At 42.5% G+C, this 27,819-nt stretch overlaps 1 protein-coding gene across 1 annotated transcript in view; it reads left to right on the top strand.

The window, feature by feature from the left end:
- Positions 1–23,967, top strand: part of LOC125427467 (acyl-CoA (8-3)-desaturase-like) — a 36,417-nt gene extending 12,450 nt beyond the window's left edge. The window contains exons 6-12 of the mRNA XM_048486941.1: positions 2,728–2,788; positions 4,899–4,972; positions 5,900–5,997; positions 11,936–12,032; positions 14,490–14,569; positions 14,731–14,856; positions 23,687–23,967. Of these exons, the coding sequence (XP_048342898.1) occupies positions 2,728–2,788; positions 4,899–4,972; positions 5,900–5,997; positions 11,936–12,032; positions 14,490–14,569; positions 14,731–14,856; positions 23,687–23,738 (588 nt within the window). The 3' untranslated portion in view covers positions 23,739–23,967. The remainder of the gene's footprint in view (positions 1–2,727; positions 2,789–4,898; positions 4,973–5,899; positions 5,998–11,935; positions 12,033–14,489; positions 14,570–14,730; positions 14,857–23,686) is intronic.
- The last annotated feature ends 3,852 nt before the right edge of the window (positions 23,968–27,819 follow it).

Raw genomic sequence — 27,819 nt, 5'->3', positions numbered from 1 at the left:
CTTCCCCAGACTTCACCTCTAAATTTACAGGTTGCCAGATCCCAACCTGGATCTGGCAACCCTATCCCCTATCCCTTCCTGGTGGCCAGGGTGGACCTGACAGTGGAGATGTAATACCATAAAATCTATCATCCAAAGCAGCCATTTTCTCCAAGGAAAATGATCTCTGTAGACTTTGTAATTTGGGGAGCTCTCCAGGCTTCTCCTGGAGGTTCATTGAAACATACAGTCACTATCTCCCTCATTTTAGGAACCACATGGGTCTAGAATACTATGTATAGTATGTTTAATGTATTTTGTATATTGTAGAGTTTGTTATATAGCACTTTAAGCACTGTGTTCACTTTTGTATTAGAGGTATGGTTATAAGGTTTTACACACATGCACATATTAAATTTAAGCAGCAGAATGCAATGCGCTGTATTTTTCATTTCATGATTATTACGTTGCATTCATATTGAGTATTTTATTACTCACCTGGAGGCTAACAATTCTAAATGCAGTGGACACTTCATGGGGGTACCTTTGATGGCTCAGCATCATTAATCTCCTATTCCTTAGTTTCTGAGTCCAGCTTTAACTCCCTACATTTTGTGGGCCTATGTACATTAAGCAGTGCCTTCTTTTACATGTACATCATTCTCCCTTGAGACTGATGGGAAGCATTGTTTCATGTCAGGTCCTGAAGGGATTTGAGAACTATCTTGGCTCAAGTCCAGATGTTCCTTAGTGGCACCCACTCTATGAAATGCCTTCCTAATGGAGGTACAATGGGTCATCTCACTCTTGGGTTTCCTGCAGTTGATGTGCCTTGTTCAGAAGATCCTGGTTTTTGATGCTGGATATTTGACTGCTTAGTATTCAATTTTGTATCCTCTGTGGGTTAAATACAGCTAACATTATGGGAATTTTAGATGTTCAATTTTTTAATTATCATTAGTACTATAAAATATTTACTTTATCATTATTGTGCTGCTTCAGGAACTATTTCATTGCTGGGGGGTGCCGTATGTGAACTGAAAATACATGCCTGCACATTTGGTACAATTTCAAGTTTAGAAGCCATTGGGGAGATATATTAAAACACAGTTGGATTAGGGTTGACAGTCTCCTGGTGGGGGTGGGGGATTCCCCCTCCCACTTCTCTTGTATCTGCAACTGTTCAAAGCAACAGTGGAAGAAAAAAAAATAAAAATGGCTGTTGGACCAATGGTGTGATTTCACATCATGGGAAATGCTGGTAGTGACATCATACCTCTTAGGAATTGCCATTCCTAAAAAGGACTGATTATGTTGAGCCTTTCTAGGAATTGCTAGGCTTTGGTGTTTTCTAGATATTCTGGTGCTTTCTAGAGAAACATAAGATCACTTCTAGGGTTTTTTTGGAAGTTACATCACACTGACATATGCCCTCTGTCCCCTCTTCCTGGTCTCCCTCTGGTTGCCAGACATGGCAACTCTGAGTTGGATAGAATAATTTGTAGAGATAAAAACTAATGTGATGTGATGCAAAAGGTGGATGAAAAATGTACTGCTTACTGTTAGAGCTCGATTGGCAAAATATTTGGAAAACCGCCTACAAGTCTTGAATTCACAGGCAAAAAAGCTTTGTCTAATAAAGATAATGAATACCCTTACATATTTTGGATTGGAAGATCCATTCTACCAATTCCTTTCCTGAAATATGGAATGGTGTGCTAAAACAGAAATAGATCAGAGGAAAATTTGGAATAACAGTTGTAAGTTGGTGCTTTAGATCCACCAGTAGTTTCTATGAATAGAAAGATTTACATCCATGGAGCAGGACTTCATCACCCCTCCAGTCGCCCCAGTGCCCCTTGTGATGCTTCTATTACTGGACTGGAAATCCCCCAGGAACAGTATGAGCAGGGAGTCAGAGGTTTGCTATAGGAAGGGGGAACTGGCAACGATTACTCCCTTTGATCTACAGAGACCTTGCATGGGATTCAGCATCATGCTTTAATTTTTATTTATTCTCATATGTTTCTGTTTTACTTAAGTTGGTTGATATATCATGATTTATGAAATTATAAAGGGGGGGTGGTCCTTCCCCTACCATAATGTTAGAACTTGGAGCCTTATAGTTAAATAATTTTTGTATATTGCATAGTTAACTAGTTTTGGGTAGTTTTGTCCAGGCCTTATGCCCACAGCTTCCCAGTTTTCCTCTGACCAATGTGATGTTTTTGAGTCAGAGAAAATTTTCTTAGCCCCCTATATTTTTCATCAACTTACTAGGTGTTATTACAGAAACAGAAGGCCAGAAAGAACCCATCTGCCTCTCTCTTGGAGTAGCCAACATACAAGTGGGGCCTGGAGATTTCCCAGAATTTTAACTGAGCACTAGACCACAAAAATCAGTTCCTTGGGGGAAAACAGCTACTTTGCACGGTGGATTCTATGGCATCATACTGCAGCCCTGAATTCTCCAGGAATGTTCCAACCTGCACTTATCAACCCTACTCTCCCTCCTGACACCATGGACACTGTGCCTGATGCACTCTGAGAAATGTTGTTCTTAAAATAACTGGATATCTAATGTACTATGTGCCTGACAGGCAGCTGTTGAGGAAATGGAGAGGTTGGAAAAATCCACTCTGGCCAGCACCTTCTATTGGCATTATACAGAATCCAGCCCAGTTAAATATCTAATATTGTAGCTGTTACTTCTTCATGACTTTTAATCCTCTTTTCTTTTTTTTACAGCTGGGCAGGCAGAAGAAGAAGTACATGCCTTACAATCATCAGCACAAGTACTTCTTCATCAGTGAGCATCTCCACTTTTGTCACACACCCTTTTGACCAACATCTGCTGCCACCTTGCTGTTTGACCTGTTCAATTTCTTGATCTTATCAATAAGTCCTGCCATCATCCTTAACTTTTGTCTTATCATGGTACATAGGGGGATAGGGAGGGCAAAAGGCCATTTAGTGTTTGTTCTGGCGCATAATCAGTAGTTAATAAATACAAAATAATGTACCTTCAGAGGTACAATAGGAAAACAAAGAAACGGAATGTTGCCTTATAGTCTGACACCAAGCCTGATAACAGTGTAGAAATATTTTACAACTCTCACTGATATAAGAAAGACTCCTTGCAAGATTAAAAAAGAGTGCAGATACCTTTCCCCAATTATGTGCTAGTTTTCTACTTGCAGAGTTTTTCATATGAGAGAAAATAGCTTACTACTCTAAAACAGTAAGACTTAATAAATCAACTCAGCTCCCCTGTCACTTTATTCTCCTACATTAGTAGACTTGACTTCAGAACTGTTAAGTGCATTTAGGTGATAAATTCTAAATTGTATATAGGAATCATATATTGGATTTTTTTCCTCATAAAAAGTTCCCTGCATATAGCACATGCTACAGTGCTATACCACTGTACAGTGCACATACCACGTTAGTCTCGCAACACACTGTGTAATATGTCGAATTCATTAGTTTCTACCCTCACAGGATGAGGTCAGTTTTCAGACAATTCACTTAGCCACTGTGAGAAAGGACAGCGTTTCCTGCTATTGCAGATTTTTAAAGTGTGCAGGGATTTGCACAAGACTGGCTCATCTGCACAAGCAGACTGAATGGCACAATTCAGGTGGGAGCCGTCATGCATGAAACAACAAGTCTTGGTTCTCACAATACTTGGCTTCCCATTCAGTATGGAGCAATATTGGAATCCTCTGCAACATTTCAGAGGTGTTTGGAAAACTCAGTTTGGGTGAGGTCGCTTTCATTGTGCTTGTGCCCAATTTCAGTTGGCAAATCAAACAATTCTTAAGCTGCTCTTGCCAAATCCCAATGTGGACCAAAAGTGGCTTACAGCATTTTTTCCTTTTTTGTTTTATCCTCATAAACCCCCAGTGATTTAGGTTAGGCTGAGATTGTGTGACTGACCCACACAAAGTTACACAACAATCTTCCATGGCAGAGTGGGGGCTTAAACCTGGATTTCCCAGATTGTAATCCCTCACTCTGTTCACTGCATGACATTGGCTGTCTCCCAAGTATGAAGCTGAAGCTAATCAAGGCACATCGCAAGTACAAGGGGGAAAAGGGCAATCTGCATTTGCGCAACAGTGTCAGTCACATCACATTTGACTAATAGCCAGAAGCCAAACAAAGTAGGGGAAGCATTAGAAGGAGTAACAATAGACAATAATAGTTTAGCACTAGTATGGTATGGTGTTGTGGTTACCATTTATTCCACTACATTATGATAACATAAAGAGCTGCTCAGCATCTTCTAGCAGTGCAGCATCACACACTAGAGTTTCCATCCTCCACTGGGGGTAAGGGATGCTCTGACATCACTGTACATTTCCCCGCCACCACTCAGCTGGCCAAAAGAGGGAAAATGGCAGGACATGAGGGGGAAGGTGACATTGCAGCATTGTAATGAACTGACATCACTTCCCATGCACCCAGAAATGACATCAGCACAGGAGATGCTGGGGACTTCTGGCAAAATTCTACAATTAAATCAAAGAGTTTTGCCCAAATGTGCCTGAGTGTTCCTGATGACCTTTAGGGAAATGTTATTAGCACATCACAGGCAAAGTGATTACTTTACAGGAGCAAAGGCTCCAGTATGTCTCCCTGCTGGTTGCTTAGTTCTGCCTGGCTCTGCCTAGCAACCCTATCACACATTGTGAAATTATGCTGGCACTGCAGAGAGGCCACACTGACAGTCTAGGAATAAAGCCCTTAAAATCACATCATCTAAGAAACTAAACCTTATTTAAGGAAATATTCCTTTCAGAGTTGGTGTAACTTTAAGTAGGGAAAGTTGCCAGGTGTGTTTTGTTTTTTAGGTAACTTTCTGTGATTTAAAAAGAATCATTTAACAACACTTCCCATTTTGTTTCCTTCTGTAGCAATGCCCCTGATTGTAGTTCCATGGTTTAAGATGTTCTCAATTTATTTCGTATTCCAACGCAAACTATGGAGGGTAAGTGTTCTAATCCTTTCCAGGTATTAAGGTACAGTTTTGTACTTTAAAATGACCTCAGGGAAAAGCTCTCAGGGATGGTCACATGGCCCTGTTTGAGGGTATGGTTTTAAGCTATGCTGGCCAAAGAATTGGCATGAAATGAATCAGCCTCTCTCCATAAGAAAGTATTCCTGACAGCTTGTGATGACTTTCATGGAATTTTTGCACACTGTTCCTCAAGGGATTACTAGGCACCTGAACCTCTGAACTACTTAGAGGAAAACTAGGCAGCAATTAGTTTGACTGGTTCTATATCCTGTTCCTCATAAGGACCTAAGTAAAGTTGCAAATTCATCTGCCATTTCCTCCTGCCTCCACATGCTCCACGTCCCGCACCCTTCACAGTCTGGTCTGGACTAAATGATGAGTGGGGGGCATGGAGCACATGGGAGGGCAGGAGGAAATGGTGGATGAAGTTACAGTTTTACTTAGGGTATATCAATTCACCTTAAAAACAAAATTGTGCTCAAGAGCTATAGATAGCACATCAGCACAGTTATGGGAACTTGTCATGTGTCAAGTTTAATGCTTATGTAAAAAAAATGGAACTGGAATGGAATCCCCATTCCACCAAGATGGAGAACCGGAGTCAACACTAAGCCTGCTGGAAATATTGCCTGTGGGGTCAGTGGCCATTGTATCACTGTAGGGAGTGGTTACTTTGAAGAATACTTCTGATCCATCTAACATACTCAAGCAGTAGGTATGGGGTTTCTAGAGAGTCTTTGAGGTTGAGTATCTCAGCAGATAGCAAAGTACAGTCCATATGGAAGAGGACATATAGGAACTGCATTCAGCCTGGTTGAGGTGTGTGTATAATTAAGTAATGGCAGCACCACTGTGAAACCACTGTTCTAACCCAGTCTTTTTTTCCCTCTTTCACAGGAGTTGGCATGGAGTGTTACATATTTCATCCGAATTTTCATTACCTTTGTGCCCTTATTGGGAGTGAATGTTGTTTTGGGACAACTTTTTCTGCTCATGTACGGTTCATCATATTTCATTGTTCCTTTGATTTCTACTCTCCTTTGTTGCTATGGATCCCTCTTACCCTCTCTTTGGATTCGAATATTCAGCCTTTCCACCTCTGAATTACTTTCCACCATGCTAAAGATTAGTCTTGGGAATTAATTTTTTTCCCAAAGTAACATCAGCATAAAATGGTGGAATGTATGTGTGAATAAGCTATTGCAGATTTAACTTGTATCGTCCGATATCACCCCAAACACTCAGTTTTTAATGGAGATTCTGTGCACGTTAAGCTGCAAGGGTTTATCATAATCCAGGAAAACACATATTTGAATCAGCTACTACTTCCAATATTCAGGCTTTGCTGCTCTCTTGGCTTAGTCTTGATTTTTTTGGCAGTCAATTTACAGGCATTGGAATCAGTTTGGGCAGGGTTCTTCTGCACATCTGCTCTCCCTCTGCATTTTCACAGTTGTGGAGTCAATTTATTTTCTTCCGTATGGATCTTACATAATCAGGATGTGTGTGTGTGTGTGTGTGTGTGTATACACACTCACATACATTCATACATACATATACATACATACATATATATATATATAATACATACATATATATACATATATACATATATATATATATAAAGCACTAAAATATACTGCTATTATGATAGGTTTATCAGGTTCTCTGAGTTCCCAGCTTTCATGTAAAAAAGTAGGTCTCTCTTGTACCTTCCCTCACATAGGGATAAGAAAAAAAGCTTATCTCCGCAAGAGAAGAGGTTAGAGATGTTTAAGTGCAGTCCAGTTGCTTCCAATTTACAGCTACCATGTGAATCAATGTCCTTCAAAACATCCTATCATTGTCAGCCTTGTTCAGGACTTGCAAATTGCAGGCCATGACTTCCTTTATTGAGTCAGTCCATCTCATCTTGGGTCTTCTTCTTCTCCTGCTGCCTTCAACTTTCCCTAGCATTATTGGGTTTTTTCCCAGTGCTTTTTGTCTTCCTATTATGTGACCAAATATAATAGTTTCAGTTTAGTAATTTTAGCTTCTAGGGATAGTTCAGGCTTGATTTGATCTAGAACTCACTTTTTTTAGCAGTCCATGGTATCCGTAACACTTTTTTCCAACACCACATTTCAAAGGAATCTTTCTTCCTGTCAACTTTCTTTATTGTACAACAATCACACTCATAAGTAATACTAACTTCATTTTGGTTTCCAGTGACACATCCATACATTTAAGAATCTTTTCTAGCTCCTTCATGACTTTCTTTCCCAATTTCAGTCTCCTTCCGATTTCTGTGTTGCCCTCTTCCTTTTGGTTGATGATGGAGCCAGGGAATGGAAAGTCTTGAACAATTTCAGTTTCCTCATTGTCCACCTTAAAGTTGAATAATTCTCCATAGTCATTACTTTTGTCTTCTTGATTTTCAGCTTTGACACTATTTCCTTTAACTTTCAGCAGCATTCATTTCAAATCTTCTCTGTTTTCTGCCAGTAATGTAGTATCTTCATCATATCTCAAATTATTAATGTTCCTTCCCCCCAATTTTCACTCTAAATCTAAATCTAAATTTTCACTCTAATTCATCCTTCCTTATGATATATTCCAGTTCTAGATTGGAGAGATAGGAAGATAAAATACACCCTTATCTAACACCTTTGTCAACTAGAAACCATACTGTTTCTCCATATTCTTTCCTAACAGCCTCTTGAGTAATTCTCTAGTAGTCATTACTACTATAAATGCTGCATGGCAATTAGATGCTTTGGCACACCCATTTCTGTTAAACCAGCCATAGCTTTTCGTGATCCACACAGTCAAAAGCTTTGCTGTAATTTATCAAACACACGCTGATTTTCTTCTGAAATCCTCTCGTATGCTCCAGCAACCCGCATAAATTTGCAGTAAGATCTCTAGTACCTCTTCCTTTTCAGAATCCAACTGGAACATCATGCATTTCTCATTCCATACATGGTAACACTCTTTGTAAGATTTTAAGCATCACTTTACTTGCATGAGCAATTAATGTGATTGTCCAATAGTTGCTGCAATCTTTAATGTCTTTCTTTTCGGAACTGGAATGTAAATTGACCATTTCCAATCTTGGGCAATTGTTCTGTTTTCCATATTTGTTGTCATACTCATGTCAATATTTTGATAGACTCTGGCTTGGAATAGCTCAGTTTATATCCCATCTATTCCTGGTGATTTGTTTCTCCCAGTTGCTCAAAGCTTTCACTTCGCTTTCTAAAACTGTAGCTGCTTCTTCAAAAGGATTCTTCATGGAAGGCATTTGTCATCTTTTCATCTTTTCTTGAAATGCATTGTTCCCCCCTTTTATTTATTTTGCCTATTCAAATAATATATTTCCATGTTGGTCAGCCTGCCTAACCATGCTTTAAATTTTTCCTTGATTTCTTGGATCTTGTGGAACAAATCCCTTGTCCTTCCTTTTTTGTTGTTCTATTTCTTTACACTGGTTACTATAATAGTTCTCTTTGGCTCTACATGTGAGTCACTGGAACATTTCATTCAGACTTTTTATTCTGTTTCTGACACCTTTTTACTTTTGCCTCTCATCTATCTTTAGCTATTTTAAGAGTTCCATCAGTCAACCATTGAGGCTTTACATTTCTGTTGGCGAAATAGTTTTTGCACATTTTTCCTTGATAATATCTCTAGTTTCATTCCTTTTGGTTTGCATTCACTTGGACATAGTGATGCAAAACTGTTCTTTACATGGTCTTTAAACTCTTCAGGAATGTTGCTTAAATTGTATTTTGACACTGTGAATGTTCTGGTGTTTTTCTTCAGCTTTAGTCTAATTTTTGATAGGAACCATTCATGGTCTGTTCCACAGTTAGCTCCTGGTCTTTTTTAGCAGATAGAATAAGGCTTCTCCATCTTCTGCTTCCAATTATGTAATCTATTTGATTTCTGGCGTCTGGTAATGTCCATGTATTCATTGACCTATTTGGTTGCGTAAAACATGTGTTTGCAATGAACACATTTTTGTCTTCTCAGAATTCTCTGAGTCACTCTCTTGCTTCATTTTTTGCTCCTAGAAACAAATTTGCTCCTAGAACAAATTTTGCTTTGTTTCCTGCTTTTGTGTTCCAGTCACCTAGGATTATCAGCATGTGTCGTTTAGATGTGATCAGTTTCTCCCGGGACTCTTCTACAAAAGCTTTCAACTTCTTACTCCTCAGCATCTGTAGTTGGGGCACCATAAACGGAATGAATAGTAATGGCTCTGTGTGGCGACTTACCTGAACTCAATTGGTATTGTTAGTTAAACTTCGGCGTTATGACTCCATATTCCTTCTTTCCTACAGCTAGTCTCACTGTTAAAGCAACTCCATTTCTTCTTTTTTTGTCACTCCCTAACTGAAAAATGTTCTCATCCAGTTCACTTTAGTTCCCTCACTCCCAAGATTGAAATGTTTAAACATTCTATTTCTTGTATTGTCGAAGGCTTTCATTCTATTTCTTATTTTACAATTTCAAGTTTACCTTGATTCATGCTTCTCGAATTCCATGTTTCTATTATATGTGTCAAATAACTGAGTATCCTTAATCCAGGTTATAAATGTAAAAGTCGCTGCAGGGCTTTCCTTAAGAATAACGTGCGCTCATACTTGTTCCTCTGTTCTTATAAGTAGCTGGGTTAGGTGTCATCTGGCCTGGGGGTACCATCTTCCACTGCTATATCTTTTTTCAGTTGTATTCTCTCATCATAGGGTGTTTTTTATTTTTTTACGTAAAGGTTGGTCAGAAGTGGTTTATTCTTTCTTGCCCTTTTCTGTGCAATACTGAGGGCTAGTTGTAGTGGCACTGCCACTGTCTAAGAAAAATCTTTCACCAGTGTCACCTTCCACTACTGCTGCCCAGTAGCAAGCCTTTAAGTAGATTTAATGTCCCCATCTCCGTTCGAACTATTAAGTTCTGCTATGCCAAATGGCCATTGATCCCTGAAGGGGGTGCGTTATCTTAGGCTGATATCTCAGCTGTGACCATTTCTGTCTTAGGAGTAGACTCTGCTGGGACTTCCATTTTCTTTGCAGAATCGAGATATCTTACATTTACTGCTCCCAATTTCACTGACACACACAAACCCCCTAACAATGTTAAGGTATGCATCCAAAAAGGGGACTAGAGACTTGCCTTTTTTTAAAAAAAAATGAAAGCTAAGAATTTAGAGACCCTGTGTCTGTGTCTTTATAGCAGTGTAAAGGTTGTGATAGTCTAATCACCACAATGTGGTCTGGAGATGGGTTGGAGTCAATGAGGCAAAGAAAACTGACAAAATATTATGTGTAAGGAAAAAGCAACTCAACATCAGCTTCCAGAAAAAGATTGGGGTAAAAGTGGCCTCAAAAAAAATGGGGGGGGGGGGGGGGGAGAAGAGAATAATACAAAAAGAAATTAAAACATAAGGCACAATAATGTATGCAGAAACTGGGATAAATTGAAATGGCACAGGACCAGAACTGGCAGGAGAAAAAGAAACATGAGGAAAAGCCCCTCTTTTTATTTTCTTTGTTAAATATGTTTTTATGTTGCCTGAGGAGACAGTTTTGAAAATAAAAACAATTTTTTCAGCTGGACAGGTGCTGGTTTAGAAAGAAAGGCTTTAATATGTTCATATATTTATTAATCCTATTTGTGAAGACAGACACACGAAATCAAGTATTCACTGTGTTCAGAATGTGAGTTTACATATCTTACATGCCAAATTCTTCTGACCCTAGTTATCAGAACCAAAAAAAGAACTCTCCTTCAACCATTTTTGCTCTGCCTCCTCCATTCATTCTCCTGCTCATGTTTCTGTGCTGCCTTCCCCATTCCATGAGAAGAATGGCAACTGACAATGGTAGCTCCCCTCCCAGTATTTCCCCTCCATCCTCAGTGCCTCAAATTTAGTATTGTGCATTGGTGGCCATACATTTCTGGGGAACAACAGGTGAAGCCAGACACTTCAAAACAATGTCCAAGGCATACACAGGCCATTGGGAGCCCTGGGGACGGCCAAAACACAATCCCGAGAGAACCATTAACTGGCGGCACTGCTGGCAACAGCAGACAACTGGCTCCCCTCCTCCACCCCCAGGGTGGCGTCAGGCTGCCTCCAAAAACCTCCCTCCTGGAGGGAGGTTTTTGGAAAACAGCGCGTTCCCTTGGCCTTGGTGGCTGCACCATTGGAGAACAAAACACCATCCCTCACCCACTCACATAATTAGCCATCGGTGCCCTGCTGGACTGCTGAGACCCTCCCTCACTGTCCTCCGACCCCTGGAGGTCGGAGGGCAGCGTGGGCAGATCTCAGCAGTCCAGCAGGGCGACGAAGGCAATGAGGTGAGTGGGAGAGGGACGGGGAAGAGGCGGCTCCATGTGGAGCCGCCTCTCCCGCACTGGCCTCTGCGGGGGCCGCTCGCACACTCCTGTGCGAATGCCCCCCCCCTCCACCGGCAGAATTCCTGCCGGTGGAGGAGCGCCCTTTCCGCAGTGCGGAAAGGGCCCAAGGTACTGGAAAAAGAGGGAAGAAGCTGAGTAGAAGTGAAAGTGTCTTCTCAGCCACCAGTCTATTGGCTGACTGACTTGAAGAGCTGTAGCAACAAAGATTTTACTTCGAGGGCAGCTGGTTGTACTGTTTGAAACCATTTTGTGCCCAGGCCAGCTGGATCACTTCAGTGCAGATTCCAGGCAGGCTCCACTTCTGTTCTTAAGCCCTGTCTATTTTTAAGGAAGTTCTGTAGAGGTCATTGAGCTTACTTCCAAGTTAAGAATGCATAGCTTGGAAACAAAGATTTTGTCACCTGGACTGGATAGATTTTTTTTAATACTGTAAGCCACTTTGAGTTCCACAAGACAGAAAGGTGGCTAATAAATGTCTTAAATAAAAATAATAAAAATAAATTAGGCACTGATCTCTCTCTGTTTCAGTATTCTAGAGAGTATTCTGTTTACGTGGATATCTCAACTGAACCATATCCCTATGCACATTGATTATGATGGAAACATGGACTGGTTCTCTACACAGGTAAGCAATCGTTCCCCCATTCTTACTAAGAGCTATGGTAATGTGCCTAAATGCCAATGATAAAAGAACAGTATTTGACCATGCTCTGTAGTGAAGATGAAGTGCATCAAAAAGGCCAGAGGCTAGAACGCCACAGGGAAAGAGGAATATTGGCAGCAGGAACCTATGAATAGCAAATGGAGGGGGGAATTGAAAATGTAAACTGGTTAACACATACTTGAGAATTTGATTACAGTGGCATTGGATTACATACTGCTCACGTGAAAGACCTAACATAGTTCTGACACTGAAGGTAACAGTGGAGTCTGTTCACAGTCAACTCACAGTCTCCATGATTTGAGTAATCAGGTAATTTGAAATCAAGTAATGTATATGCATATATGAACCAGCTTGGAGGGAGGAGACTGTGTGCATGTCATGCTGGAAGGTACAGTAGTACCTCCTTTAACACTGGGGTAGTGTTCCTTAAAACAGTGCTAAATTCTATAACAGGTATGGTGACACTGGTTCTGATGGGGATATGTTTACACTATTGCCATTTCTTACAAATGTGGTAGCAACTGGAAGAGGTGGCAGCCAGTGGCAGAGCAACCAGGGGGTGGGGGCAATGCATTCGACCAGGTGCACGCCTGGGTGGGGGTGGAAAATTGCCCCCCCCCCTTTTACCTTAGCTCAGCCTAAAAGTGCAGGCTGGAAAAGCAGCCTGTTCACTTGAGGCTGAAAATGGCCTGGTGGGCACTACATTTCCCAGGAGACCTTGCAAGCCCCAAGGTCTCCTGGGAAATGTAGTTCCCACCAGATCATTTTCAGCCTCAAGTGAACAGGCCGCTTTTTCCAGCCTGCACTTTCAGGCTGAACTAAGGCAAGTTTGTGTGTGGAAAGTGGGGTGGGACGGAAAATGCAGAGTGTGCATCGGGCGCAGTATGGCCCAGCTATGCCTCTGGTGGCAACCACCATCTGTCAGCCTCTTTCAGCCTTCTGTGAAGAACCATGCTGGAAAGACACTGAATAGCCTTTCAGTTAAAGGCTTTCTCCCAGGTGTGGCAGCTGCTGATGCCTTCTCTGCCCACTCTGCAGCTCTGGCTGAACATATCTCTTAACCATACAAGTTGTTCACAGAGCTCCAATAGGCCATCTCACCTGCACAGAGTGCCACATCCCTTTTGACCTGGCCACATTTCCTTTGGGCTGAACTGAATATGCTGTGAAGCTGCCAGCCAGTCACCTCCTCTATTTTTTTTAAATCAAATTTTAAGTGAAGCAGTTTTCTAAGAGGTATTACTGTATGATTGGGATAAGATAAACAGAAAATATGGCTATCAGAAGGTGCCCAGTTTAGATCTTCCAGATGTATCCTTTCCTGAACACAAGAATAGATGTCCCTTTCTCTCCTTTCTTGACTCTTTGTGTTTTCAATTCTGGTAATTAAACTATGCAAGGCAGATATAAAATTACAAGTAAAATGCAATTCAGAAATGAATTACAAGAGTTAGACATTAATGTTAAATAAAATTGCTGGAAAATTTCAACATAAATTCACTTTTATGTGTTGTTTTCCAGCATGCCTTTTTCATCAAAGAAAGACAGGTCATAAAGCCAGAAGAAAGCAACACCATTCAGTGATAAAGAAAGAGACAATTTGGAAATAGAGCTCCGAAGTAAATGCTGCACAAATTCAGAACTGGGCATAATTTCAAAAGTGATGCTGACTTTTTGTATTTTGAAAACTTTTAGTGCATTTTTATCCTGCCCTTCATGTAAAGAGGTTAAGGGGCATACTTGATTCACAATAACCCTGTTAAGTAGGTTCACCAAGAAAAAAAGAAAGTAGTTTTTTATATGGTGCTTTTCTCTAATGTATGGAATTTCTAAGTGGCTTTCAATTGCCTTTCCTTTTCTTTCTTTCCTTCCTTCACCCCACCCACGTCCACAACAGACGCCTTATGAGGTAGCTGGGACTGAAAGAGTTTGGAGAGAGTTCTAAGAGAACTGTTACTCAGCAGGTTTCATGTGGAGGAGTGTGGAATCAAATCCTGTTCTCCAGATTAGAGTCTGCTGCTCTTAACCACTATATCTTGATGGCTTTCAGAGAGAATGACTGGGTCAAAGTTACCCAATAAGCATCCATGGCAAAGTAGGGATTTGTACCTGAGTTTTCCCTGTTCTGGTCCAACATTGTAACTGCTTCAGCAAAATGTATCATTTTATTGTTAAAATTTTATTTTGTGTCTTGAATTATACAATAATTTTAAATATAATTATTGTAGAATTATAATGTAAATGCACTTCAAATAAAAAATCATCTCTGTTCATAACTAGAACAATGGAAACTATCTAGAGAAAAAAAATAACATTTTGCAAATATATTTGAATTCGTAGAAATTAATTTAATAGGCAATGAAATATATATGGATCCACATTCAATTCTCTCTCTCTCTCCGTTTTTCTTTCCACCAGCTTCTGGCAACATGTAATGTGAACCAATCATTCTTCAATGACTGGGTAACGGGGCATCTGAATTTTCAGATTGAGCATCAGTGAGTATAAATATTGGGAAATGCGGATTTGGGGGGGAGGGAGTTTCTCAAAGGCAACATTAACAAATTGTCTTGTCATGGTAATTGGGCAATGGCTCCAGGGATTAGTGTGCTCAAGGGGGAAAAACAGTTTAACATACCTTCCTTTTTTCTCCTTCCAGCCTTTTCCCTACAATGCCTCGACACAACTTCTGGAAGGTGGCCCCTCTGGTTAAGTCTTTCTGTGCCAAACATGGTATTGAATATAAGTCAAAGCCCCTGTTTTCTGGCTTTGCAGATATTATATAGTAAGTATGGCGTGAAAAAAATGTCAAAGTAGGTAGAGGTGCTGAGGAATGGAGTTACAGAGAAACATGTGACACACTGATATAAAACACAATTTATCAGGGCTGTTTTGGCACAAACATGTGGCCAGTGGCATATTTGCCTAGGGACATGGGGTACCCTATGTCCCTGGGTGCCCCCTAGTGGAGGGTGCAAAAATGTCAGGTTCGTTTGTGTGTGTTTTGTATTTTTTTAGTGTTGTTTCAGTTTTCGATCCTGATGATACTGTCCAAGTTAGGTGAAGTTTGGTTCAGGGGGTTCAAAGTTATGGACTCCCAAAAGGGGTGCCCCAGCCCCCATTGTTTCCAATGAGAGCTAATAGGAGATGGGGCTACACCTTTGAGGGTCCATAACTTTGGCTCTGCTTCACGGAGACCTAGTCGACATCATCAGGAGAGTCTCCTAAAGATACCCTGAAAGTTTGGTGCTGCTAGCTTAACAATTGCACCCCTGAGTAGCAGGCACGCCTCCAAATTGTCCTTAGATTCTCACTTTTAAATCCACCCCCTTCGGCATGCAGGACCTCTAAAGGGAGAATCGCTTTCGCAGGAAGTCCTGTGTTTAAGTTCACATTGATGATAGTGATGCTGTTTCAGGGTGCGGGAGAATCTCCCCCAACAGCATCATTTTCAATGTTTTTTTTTAACTGGGGACCTCAGATTCTCTCTTTAAGGTGGATTTAAAAGAAGAATCTGGACTCCCTCATTTAAACACCATTGAAAGTTTGGGTGTGGATTCCAGTGGAGGTGTTTTGTGAGAGGTGATGCTGACATTTGTTTGGTAAATGTTTTGCTGGGAGTGATTTGTGAGAGATTTGCATGCTTTAATACCCACTTGCAGTGGCTTGGAGCTGTTTCTCAGGCTAACAACCTACCTCATAGGGTTGGTGTGAGGACAAAATTAGGAAAGAGAGTTGGTGGGAAGAGAGCCATGTATGTTTTGCTGGGGGTGGGAAGTGTTTTGTGAGCTGGTGCAAAAAATCATTGTTTGATTGTGGTGGGGGAGGGTGGCTGCCCATATGGCCAAACTCAGGTTTTGTCCCTGGGCTCCAGTTTGCCTAGAAACGCCTCTGCTTATCGCTGCTGCAAATGCATAGGAACATCCACAGGGACAGTTGCCCAACATTTTCTTTGCCTTAGATCTCCAAGGCTACCATTTCCACCTACATTTTCAGGCCTTAAACAAATGGGTAATTGGCATTCTAGCAGTTTATTGTAATAATATATAACTTCCCAGATTTGTTTTTTAAAAAATAATAACTTGCTAGCCCTTGTGGTGCCCCGACCAGGATGGTTCAGGCTAACCTGATCTCATCATATCTCAGAAGCTAAGCAGGGTTGATTCTGGTTAGTACCTGGATGGAAGACCACCAAAGAATACCACAGTCACTATGCAGAGGAAGGCAATCGCAAACCACCTCAGTCTCCTGCCTTGAAAACCCTACTAGGTTACCACAAGTCGGTGACTTGTCAGCACTTTACAGGCATACAGTCCTTCTGATTGTGAAGTTACAAGAAGAAATGTGCAGCCATTACCTTTCCTCTTATTATTCTACAACAAATTAGATTGTTATAATTAGGGGTGTGCATTCTGATACACCTGAGCTGAAAATATACCCTACAAGTACCTTATTGGTATTTTGGCATATATTCAGCTTCCAAATATATCTGGGAATTTTTCAGGGAACAAAAAAAAATGGTCTCCAAAAGTCCCAGAAATATTCGGGATCATTGACTTGTCTTGTGTGCATATACTGAGGCCACCACATCATCTGGAGAACTGGGATAGAGCTTGTTCATATGGGATCTGGAAAATAATTGTTTGGTTTGCACAGCTCCAAATCATTTTGAAAGCTGTCTGATAAGATTTGCCAAGATTTTTAAATGAAGAATATTTTGGGCTAATTGTAATTCTTATCAGATTGCAAATATGGTATCTTGACTTCTTTGACCATGTATAGGTGAAGTATATATGAGGTGGCTATAGATTTCTCACTGAGGCTCAATCCAGATGGGGAGCAAACTCCACCGTGACTGGAGATGGTGCAGGAGAGGTGGCTCCAATGGAGCTCTTGGCAGCGCAATAAGCACTGAGGAAGGAAAACCCCACTGCTGCCCGGAAAAGCTCCACTGCACAAAATGGCTTATGCCATGTGTTTCCATGGTGTAAGTCAGAGTGCTACATAAGTTAGAGTGCTGTGTAGCTCCTCAGTGGTGCCCACCTTTGGGTTTGGCCACCATGGAGCTGTGTAGCGTCAGCATGCTGGCGTCTTTGCTCACCAGCATAAGTGCCTCTTATGCCGGGAGGGGGGAGGACAAATGTGCCAGCGTGGGCCTCTGCTGTTCCTAAATGCTGATTTGTGCAACCACCACCACCACCCTCCATCTGCATTGCGCTGTAAGTCTTCTGTTTTTGTGACTGGCTGCATTATAGTTCTATGTCTTTCTTTCTAAAAATTCTTTATTTTGCTTCCTTCTCTCTTTCATGATTTTCTCATTATGAGTGTATACTCTTAGTAGTTCTGGTAATTGGGTGCAGATTGGATGTCCAAATAATGCAGTTGCATAAGGAATCCCTGCAGTGCTATTCAGAGTTGCTCTGTAGTTTCTTCAGAATTTGTACAGTTCTAATTCGATATTTTTCCCTTCTTTGTCTGCAATTCTTAGGCCCCCTTCAGATTACCATTGTAAACCAGATGTCATCCATTGCAGGCTTGTTTCTGAGTGAAGCGATATACAGACAGGCATTTCATTTCAGTCCCTCTATGATCCATCATTAAAGTGCTCTGAAGCATCTTTGCTATTTCAAACTGTGCCACTACTGCCCCCCCCCCTATTTCCACACTGCCTTCTTTATTGGTTTTTTAAAAACATTCTAAGATTTGTTCTATAGTACCAGAGCAGGGGCGTAATGAGGCAGCCCTGGGCAAACTGTAGCCCTGGGCAAAAGCTGAGTTGGATGCCCCGCTGCCACTCCACCACTTCGACTCAAATTTTTTTTTGCACCAGGCCATTGAATTGGTGCCTGCAGAAACGCATTTCTGATGATTGGGATCGGCACCAAAATTTCAGGGGATTATCATCTAGCAACTTCATCAAAACTTATGGTGCCCAAAGTTTGGTGCCAGTTTGCGTTTTGAGGGGGCCCAAAAGTTATGTACCCTCAAAGAGGGTGTCCCCATCCCCCATTCTTTACCTGCTACAAGGAGATGGGGAGTTACCATCTTCTGGCAGGGTCCATAACTTTGGACCCCCTGAACTAAATCTGCAATTCAAACCTTTAAAAGCCATGCATGATTCAGTCTCCAGATGATACCCTGAAATTTTGGTGCTGATACATCCAAGAATGCCCTCCCTGCAAGAACATCCCGAAATTTGCCCAAGAATCTTTGTTCTGCATTGAGTTTTCTGCATTGCTGTCAATGGGGATTGCAGGCTGGGGGGGGGGGGCACATTTCTGAAGGCAAAGTCTCAAAACTTTCAGTGTCTCATAAGGAGACTTCCCTAATGATACCCCCCAGGTATGGTGCAGTTTGGTTCAGGGGGGCCAAAGTTATGGACCCTCAAAACTGTAGCCCCCATCTCCTATTAGCTCCCATTGGAAACAATGGGGGATAGGGGCACCCCCTTTGGGAGTCCATAACTTTGGACTCCCTGAACCAAACCTCACCAAACTTGGGGGGTATCATAAGGACAGTCTCCCAGTGACACGCTGAAATTTTGGTGCCGCTAGCCTAAAAACTACGCCCCCTGCAGGCCGAAAATGGAAAACCACTAAAAATACCCAAAAACGAAACCAGCCTTTTGATGCCCCCCACAAGGTGATGCCCTGGGCAGCTGCCCACCTTGCCCAATGGGCATTATGCCAGTGTACCAGAGTAATCCAATCCCCCCCCCAATGCTGGTGATATGCCAATTCAGTGCTATATCACCAGCATTGGGATGCACTGAATTACTATGGTACTATAGCGTTAAAGCACAAATCTAAAAATATTTTTAGAAGCCGAAAAATAATGCACCATGGAAAAGGACAGAGAGGAAAAGTGGCCCTTTTGGAAGTGCTTCTGACAATTTAAACAGCACACTGCAGCAAGGGGAGAAAGCAGAACACAAGCAGCTTTGTCTGAAAAGGAGAAAAAAATTGGTTAGCAGTCAGGAGCCTAAACGGTTATGTTTAGAATGACACAAAAATCAATTACCAACTGGCTGCTAAAATGGATTACCAGGGCAACTTGAAAGGGGCCTTAATGTCTTCTTTAAGAACCTCATGAACCATTCAACTTTTCCATTGTCCTGGGACCAGAATTATTTTTCAAAGATAGAACCCAAGAAATTCAAGAAATTGTGCAAAGTACTATTAAAACATGCCGTATCATGATTTCTCACCCTCTATGATATTTCAAAAGTTGAAAATATTTTGTCTAGCTAGTACTGAAGTAGCAGAAACTAGTTCAAAAACAACTGGAAATTTGGAATAGTTATACACAACAACAAAGTGTGAGCCAGAAAGGTCATGGATATCTTCCCTGACTTCTGCCCTGAGCTGAAACAGCAAAGTAGTTATTTGTAGGGGCAAAAGTTATGCTCTAGTAGTGCTGACTGATAAAGGAGGGAAGATTTGATTCAGCATGCCACTTGCAAATCCATTGTTGGGAACCAGACCTTTTCCGGAAGAAGGTGCTTAGTTTTCACTATTCCTTGATGTTCTTTGTCAGCAAAAGATATGGTCTGAGCCAGGGGTAGGGAACCTGCGGCTCTCCAGATGTTCAGGAACTACAATTCCCATCAGCCCCTACCAGCATGGCCAATTGGCCATGCTGACAGAGGCTGATGGGAATTGTAGTTCCTGAACATCTGGAGAGCCGCAGGTTCCCTACCCCTGGTCTGAGCCAACAGACTTCAAGGCCTAAAAATCCTGGATCCTCTTAGAAGCCATTGAAGAAGAAGAAAAGTTTGGATTTATATTGCTCCTTTTCCTCCTGTAAGGAAACTCAAAGGGGCTTACAATCTCCTTTTGCTCCCTTTTCCCAACAAACAACCTGTGAGGTGGGTGGGGCTGAGAGAGCTCCAGTGAAAACTCAAGGTCACCCAGCTGGCATGTGTTGGAGTGCACAAGCTAATCTGGTTCACCAGATAAGCCTCCAGAACTCAAGTGGCAGAGCAGGGAATCAAACCTGGTTCTCCAGATTAGAGTGCACCTGCTCTTAACCACTACACCATGCTGCCTCTCTTGACAACCTAAGGAGGGGATGGGGCTCAAACCCCAGGTGCTACTTCCATCAGTGGGGAGTGCATTCTGCCACCAGTCCCTCTCCCTCCCCACCCCAGGAGCGAAGAGCTGGAGTATTGCACTCCCTGCTACCTCCTCCTCCCCTGTGGTCCCCACCACCTCCCAGCTGCCTCTGCTGCTGCCGCCAGCTGCCTGCTCTCTGCTCAGGTTTCTGCTGCCCACAGGTGCCTCTCCCCTGGGTGGGCACTCTTGAGCTGAGGGTAAAGGGTGCAGCAGCAAGCCAGGCTGCTGCAGGCTTAGTGACTGGGTGGAAGACAAGGGCATGTACATGCCCATCTCGCACATTGGTTTCCTCCCAGCTGTGTCTTTGCCACCAGCCCTTCAGCCCACTATCAGGTGAAAAGCATCAGGCTCAGGTGGCAGACACACCAGGAGCAAGGTGAGTAGTTGGGCCCACCATTACTAGGGTATCAGTGTTCTCTGTTTCAACAGCAAACAAAAACCATTAGTGCAACAGGTAGGCCAATTGGCTTGACCAGTTCTACCCCTTTCTGGCTAATTGCCAGTTGATTTTTTTTTCATTTAATGGAGGGCATGGTAGAGACCAGGTATTAATTCTTAGTGCCAAAGGAATTGGCTGTGCTGTGACCTTTGCAACAGCCAATTTTCATTTTCATTTTTCACTTCTTTCCCTCCATTCTCTCTCTCCCCTTCTCTCTTTCATTCCTCTTTTCTTTCCTCCGCTCTTTTCTTCTCTCCCTCTCTCATTCCCTCCCTCCTTCCTGTTAACACAACTAGCGTGGCCCGGCATTCCCCCCAGCTTCTACTGCCCCACTGTGTAGGTCGTGCTGGGGTAATGACGTCTGAGGGGGTCACAATTTTAGTGCTTGCCTTGGGTGCCAAATTCTGAAGCTACGTCTGTTAGCAGCAGGTTTGTATCTGATGAAGGGAGCTTTGAATCTTGAAAACCTATACCCTGAAAAATCTTGTTGGTCTCTAAGGTGCTACTGGATTCGAACCTAACATGTTCATGTTAGCAACTGTTCTTATCAGATTAAAAAAAAGATTTCAAGATGGCTTATTTATCAGGTGTGAAGTTAGGAATCTGAAGAAAGGCATTCTGCTATTGCATTGTAAACTGTAGTAATTGCATGCTGTAGACAGGAATTGATGCATTTGTGACTTGAGAGGAAATATATGAGTTTCTGCAAATTCTGTGCAGCATGAATGGTTGAAGCCTATGTGTAAGGATGTCTTGAAAAATAATCTGTAGGGTTTGGAGCTGCAGCATCCAGCATTCAATATGAGCTGGTGGCTGGACATAGGTTGCAGTAGCTTGTGATCAGTAACTGTCGTGAAATAATTCCCAGAAAGGAACAAGTGGATATGTAAACTGTCAAAACTTCTTTTTAATATAATTTTTATTAATGTCTCAAATATAATTCAAGAACAGAAAAGAAAATATAGAAAAAGAATATATATATAAACTCTAACACACTGGATCTTAGAATTACAACACTAATATTCAGAGAGAACATTACATAGTTTTAAAATCATTACCTTCTACCCTTTAGTTCCCAAACAGCAATAAGTATATAGCAAACAGTTACTTATCTTAATAAATTAATATTCTTAAAAACTGCTCTTTCTTTTTGTGAGTAGCAGTGCTGAACTGGTGAAAGAGCTTTGCTGTCAGATGCGATGGTTAATGTATGCCCATTGGAATCTACTTGTGTCACTAGCTCTAAGCCCCATTTGGGCTGGCAGCCACTGTGAGCTCAGTGTTTCTCCAGGTATCAAAATATGCCCTTGTTTTATCCCTAGAGGGCGAAATGTCTCAAGGCAAAATAAAGCCGCCTGATGTTTAGGTGTCCATGCTTTACTCTCTCTGGTGAGTTCCTGCAGGGAGTGAATTATGGTCACAAGGTTAGGAATGGAACACCCAAAATATTTTATTCCCTTTTTACTTTCACTAGCCACATGGTGCAGCCTTGGGGGGGGGGGGGGGGGATTCACAGTTTTTTGTTTATTTATTTTTACAAACCATATTTGGCAGCTGGGGGGCATGCAAGGGAAGGGGAGTGAGAGGTGGCATGCAAGGGAAGAGGAGGGAGGGAAGGGGTAGCATGTAAGGAAGGGGGAGGAGGGCCGGCATCTGGACATGGCCCACTCACCCCAGAGGAGGGAGGGGGAGGGGTGGCATGCAAGGCAGGGGAGTGAGGGGGAGGAAAGGGAGAGAGGGGTGCCATGCAAGTGAAGGGGAGGGAGAAAGGGGAGGGAGAGAGAGGGTGGTATGCAATATGTGTGGATGACATACTTGAATCTAACCCCCCAGTGCAACTGGTACAATCAAGGTTTGTACGTGTGTCTACACAGGTGTATAAAGGCATAGGAATGTGATACATGAAACACTCAGAAATCACATGTGCCATGCAAGGACATAGGTAAGGGGGGGTTCCCAGATTCAAACCTCCCAATACATGTCCAAAGCTCTGCCCCGTTTATGGTTTTTTATATTTTAGTTTATTTTCAGTTTTTGGCATGTAGGGGGCGCAGCTTTTAGACTAGCAGCACCAAAATTTCAGGGATTTTATGGGAGACTCTCTTTCTGATACCATCCAAGTTTGGTGAGGTTTGGTTCAGGGAGTCCAAAGTTATGGACTCCCAAAGGGGGTGCCCCATCCCCCATTGTTTCCAATGGGAGCTAATAGAAGATGGGGGGTTACACCTTTGAGTGGCGGGGGTTGGGGAGGCATGGAACCCACCCCATAAAAAATCTATACCTACGTCCCTGATGCCATGTAAGGTGTGGAGCTAATAACACTATCATAGCTATTAACAACCTAGAGAAAAATTCTTTGTCCCTTGGAGGCTTAATATGTGCAAGTAGGCAACTGAAGCTTCTCATGGTATGGAAATAAATAACATAATTAAACACCTATTAAATGGATAGGACATGCTTTTTTTCTCCAGTCAGTTAGCAACCCTACTTTCAAATTGGTGCTAAGTTTAAGCCAAAAGCAAAGAACCAGAGAAAGAAAACAAGAATGCAATACAGATTAAAACAGAGCCAAATCAGCCTGCAAATGCTAAGCAGAATTTTTTTCAACCTGATGCCTAAAATGGAAGAGATTTAGTACCAGATGGTTTGCTATGGGGAGTTAATTCCAAAGAAGAGGTGCCACAAAGAAAAGACAAGAGTAGACACAGAAAACATTCTACAGATGAATTATCAGATTCACATGAGAGTACACAGTCTGTTAGCTCCCACTATTGTCCTACAATAGCTTGCTTAGTGGTGCCAATAAAATATAGAGATTTCTATTAGAAAATGTATAGTGCAATCCTATGTGGAGTTATATCCTTCTAAGATTTCACTGTTAAATATGTGACATGCCTTGAAGGAGTAGAGGCATTCAAAGATGGCTAACAACATGGATATAGTGCTTCTCACTGCTTGAATTTCCTTTTTGCTTGAATCAGAGGCCATCAAATGTACACTCTTTCGTTGTCTCATCCTTCCTTGTAGCAATTAACTCAGCTCTTATTGTTTGTTCTTGATAGTTCTTTGAAGAATTCAGGCGAGATCTGGCTTGAGGCATTTAACCATGCCTGAGAAGTGCATTCCAGAGCGATGACAATTATGAAGATACCACAGATGAAACTGAAGGCCAAAAGCCTGTGGCCCTGAAAATGGACTTATTACTGAGTAAGCTTGCATAGGGTTGGACTGTAAATATAGCATGATTACTGCTACTGTTCAACTTTTCTGGAACCTTTCTAAACTATTTATAATTTTGTTGTAAAATGGTGCATGCTTTAGACAATAAACCATGCTAACAAAATATCAGACACTGAGCTTATTGAAATAATCTATTTTACAGAGTTTCAGATAAGGCGGTCCTTGGGTCACCTTCCCAGGATGCCTGACCCAGCTGCTGGCTTGCTCTGACTCTGGGCACCAGCAAGCTAGCTGTTTACTTCCTGACACTCTGGGCCCTCATTCTTATATCACTCCCACCATCCCCTTAAGCCCTACCCTGGACTCAGTCTCCTCAGCCTGGCCTTTCCTGGGCTTTTAAAGTCAGCTGCCCTGCCATATCCCAGGCCTTGTTAGACATATTGTTCCACTAGCTGAGAATGCCATGGCCCTGCTTGAGGCCACTTAGACATCTTTTGGGCCAGGAACCACTAGTAGATTGTTATTTGCAGATCTCAGCATCTGTTGGGGAACATATGGGGAGAGGAGGTCCCGCAGATATGATGGTCAGAGATTGTTTAGGGCTTTAAAGGTCAGTATCAAAACATTGAAGTTGATTTAGTCTTCCACCCACAGTCAATGCAGATGGAGGAGCACAAACTGTATTTATGCCCACCACAGAGTCCCTGTAAGGATCTGTACTACCACAGTCAGCACCATTTGGAGCTTTAAAAGCAAGTTCAAGGGCTGCCCTGAATACAGCAAGTTGCAATAGCCCAATTTATAGGTGGCCGTTGTATGGATCACTGTAGCTATGTTGGTTTGGGTCAGGTAGAGTGCCAATTATCTCACCTGGCAAAGGTGATAGAAAACCTGGTGAGCCACATGTGTGACTTGAGCTTCCATTGAGCCTCTGAAATTCTGCACACACTGCTGGAAGCAAGTCTATCCATCCAACTGACTCCAGAATCACAGTCAAATTCTCATGTGTCAGCACTGTCATGTCAAACAGAAACAACTGCATAAAGTCCTTAAAGGATCTAAGGATCTCCACAGTCGGAAAGATAGCCAACCACTTATGTGCACTGAGCTGGCTCTTTTTCTGTACCTCTGCAGTTTCATGGAAAAAGTGACGAGGGCTCCCTTCTGCTCCACCAAAATCTCAAGAATGGTTTAGGAGGAGTTCCAGATAGTGCGGACCTCGCCAAACAAACAGCACTGTGGCTCTGTTGTCACCTCTTGCTTCTCATGTAGCATATGGGAGTCTTTCACACTGCATGAGAAGTGACCCATGAGATGCTAGCATTCCTGGAGGAAGGGTCCAGTCCAGATGTCAGACAGGAAGTGCGCAATACTCCCACAAGCATGGGACAACTATTTCTTCAAGAGGCCCCTAGCAGCCCTGTACAACAAGGGCATCACATTTTTGCTCATCATGGTATCAGGAGGCATATACCAAGGATAGGCATCTTTGAGCAGCTTGCAGAAACTGACTTCTATTGTTCTGAAGAGCTGACAATCAATTGTGATTATTTGGCCAATGGTATGGGTTAATACTTCACACTTCATACAAAAAAATTAAAAACCCAAATTACTTAAAAATAAACCAATTATCTCAAACAGTTCAATGTCTTCTTCTCCAGGTAGCAGGCAGGCAGCAGGAATACAATGTACGCATGTAATCATCCAGGGGATATACACTGCATGAGAGATGTTCTGAGCCAGGAGGTGCTCGATCCCAAATCAGGACACAGATGGACAGCTGTTTTCTTTATTGTGATATTCCTTTTCCACAACATTGTCAAATTTCATGGCTTTGAATGAACTTATAAGGTGTTGGACAGAGCACCTAGCAATAGGAAATTATTGATGCTGGTAGATTTTCAGATACTGCAGAAATTCAGTCATTAAACTGGACTTAACTCCTTTCAAGTCACATTTAATGTAAAGAGGCATATTGAAGACTGATAGTGCATGTGATAGAAAGCCAATTCAAGACAGTTGTGGCATTTTCAAAGGACAGTGATGCTCATTTTCTCATTTTCATTGTGCATGCTGTAGACACCACAAGATGATGTTGGTTTATATATTGTATTGTATTAAAACATCTAATAGAATCCGTTCTACCTTGTAGGACAGTGGTGACGAACCTATGGCATGGGTACCAGAGGTGGCACTCAGAGCCCTCTCTGTGGGCACGCACAGAGTCGCCCCCCACGCATCTAGGCTGGCTTGGGCTGCTGGGCTCGATTATTAGCATTAAACCGAAGATCTAATTTTGGGAAGCAGTGTAGGTAACCCTGTTAAGCACTGTTAAACCCCACTGATTTTCATGCGAAGAACTAAAGCGTGATCCTTTACCTGAGAGTAAGCTCGGTTGCTGGCAATGGGGCTTGCTTCTGAGTAAACCCTCCTAGGGTCGTGATTCACCTGTTGGAAGAGTTGAACAGTTGCTTCAAAGCAAAGCCACCGACTACCACCACTCAAGCTTACTCCCCGAAGTAATGCACACGCCTCAGAGCCAATTGTTTTTCTAAACTAAAACCTCAGTATTCAGGTTAAATTGCCATGTTGGCACTTTGCGATAAATAAGTGGGTTTTGGGTTGCAATTTGGGCACTCGGTCTCGAAAAGGTTCGCCATCACTGTTGTAGGAATTCAAGATGGCTTACAATTCAAACAGCAATAAAACACAATAAATACACAGTACATGTAACAACTGAGAGCCAACATGGTGTACTAGTTAAGGTAGCAGACTAGGATCTGAGAAACTCAATTTTGGATCTCCACTCTGCCACAGAAATGTGCTGGGTAACCTTGGGCCAGTCCCACTCTCAGCCTCAACCCTCACAAGTACATGGATGGCATATGGCATGACATGGAGACAGGCAATGGCAAACCACCTCTGTATCGACAACCTTCCAGATTGCCATAAGTCAGCTGTGACTTGGCAGCAAAATACACATTCATAGAAGCCATTAATTTAAAATCAATAATTTAAAACTGCCGGTAGGCAGAATAACTGAAACCAATCAAATGCAGTCATGGATAAAACCATCTTCAGCTGCCTCTGAAGGCTGAGAGTGAGAGGGCCAGGAGCACTTCCCTAGGAAAGCTGTTCCACATCATAGAAAAGACATTACGTACCCTTAGATGTAAATGCTACCCAAGTGTTCCACAACAGCACTGCTACCTTCTCACATGCTGACCAGGCAACTGTCCAAGAGTGGCAGCTGGTTGGAGGCCCATGACCAGTCTCCTGATTCGGACTCTCCCAGCACTAGCACCCGTGTGGCCAGGGGTTCCGGGGGAGGGGAGGTTTCTTCTTTCTCTGACCAGGTCTACAGTGATGAATCCACGGAATTTTCATCTACGGACAGCGAAGAAGAAGAGGAGCGGAAACGGTCCCGCAAATCCCGGACCAGAAGGCGCAGGGCTTCTAAGTGCAGATGTTCCAGGAAGCACCATGACACCTCGTCGTCCAGTAAGTTGTCCTCAGATGAGGACTCTGCCCAGGCAGATGGGTTTTACTGGGTTTCACCTGAGGGTATCCCATCCCTCCCCCCTCCTTTGGCTAAATGCCGCAATCTCAGTTTAGCCCTCCCACAGGATGGGACGGATCATGACTCGGTCATGTCCAATGGCGAGCTGCTCCAGGACCCCCCGGGGTGGCACCTGCCCAACTCCTTGTGCCAGTTACTTACAACTGCAAGAACTTCTCCCTCCAAACTCCCCACCATGGTGCCCAGCTGCTTCCATCAGTTAATTCTCAGAACCCCTTGCTATACTCTTTGAAAACTACTGGAGAAAAGGAGAAGTCCCAGCGGACTGGAGGAGAGCTAATGTTGTCCCCATGTTTAAAAAGGGGACAAAAGAGGACCCAAACAACTACTGTCCAGTCAGCCTGACATCAATACCAGGAACGATTCTAGAGCAGATCATTAAGGAAACAGTCTGTAAGCACTTGGAAGGGAATAATGTGATCACTGAAAATCAAC

This window comes from Sphaerodactylus townsendi, linkage group LG02 (genome assembly GCF_021028975.2).
Source record: "Sphaerodactylus townsendi isolate TG3544 linkage group LG02, MPM_Stown_v2.3, whole genome shotgun sequence".
NCBI classification, from domain to species: domain Eukaryota; kingdom Metazoa; phylum Chordata; class Lepidosauria; order Squamata; family Sphaerodactylidae; genus Sphaerodactylus; species Sphaerodactylus townsendi.
The sequence above is the reverse complement of the archived record's forward strand: the minus strand, read 5'-3'. Positions and strand labels throughout refer to the sequence as shown.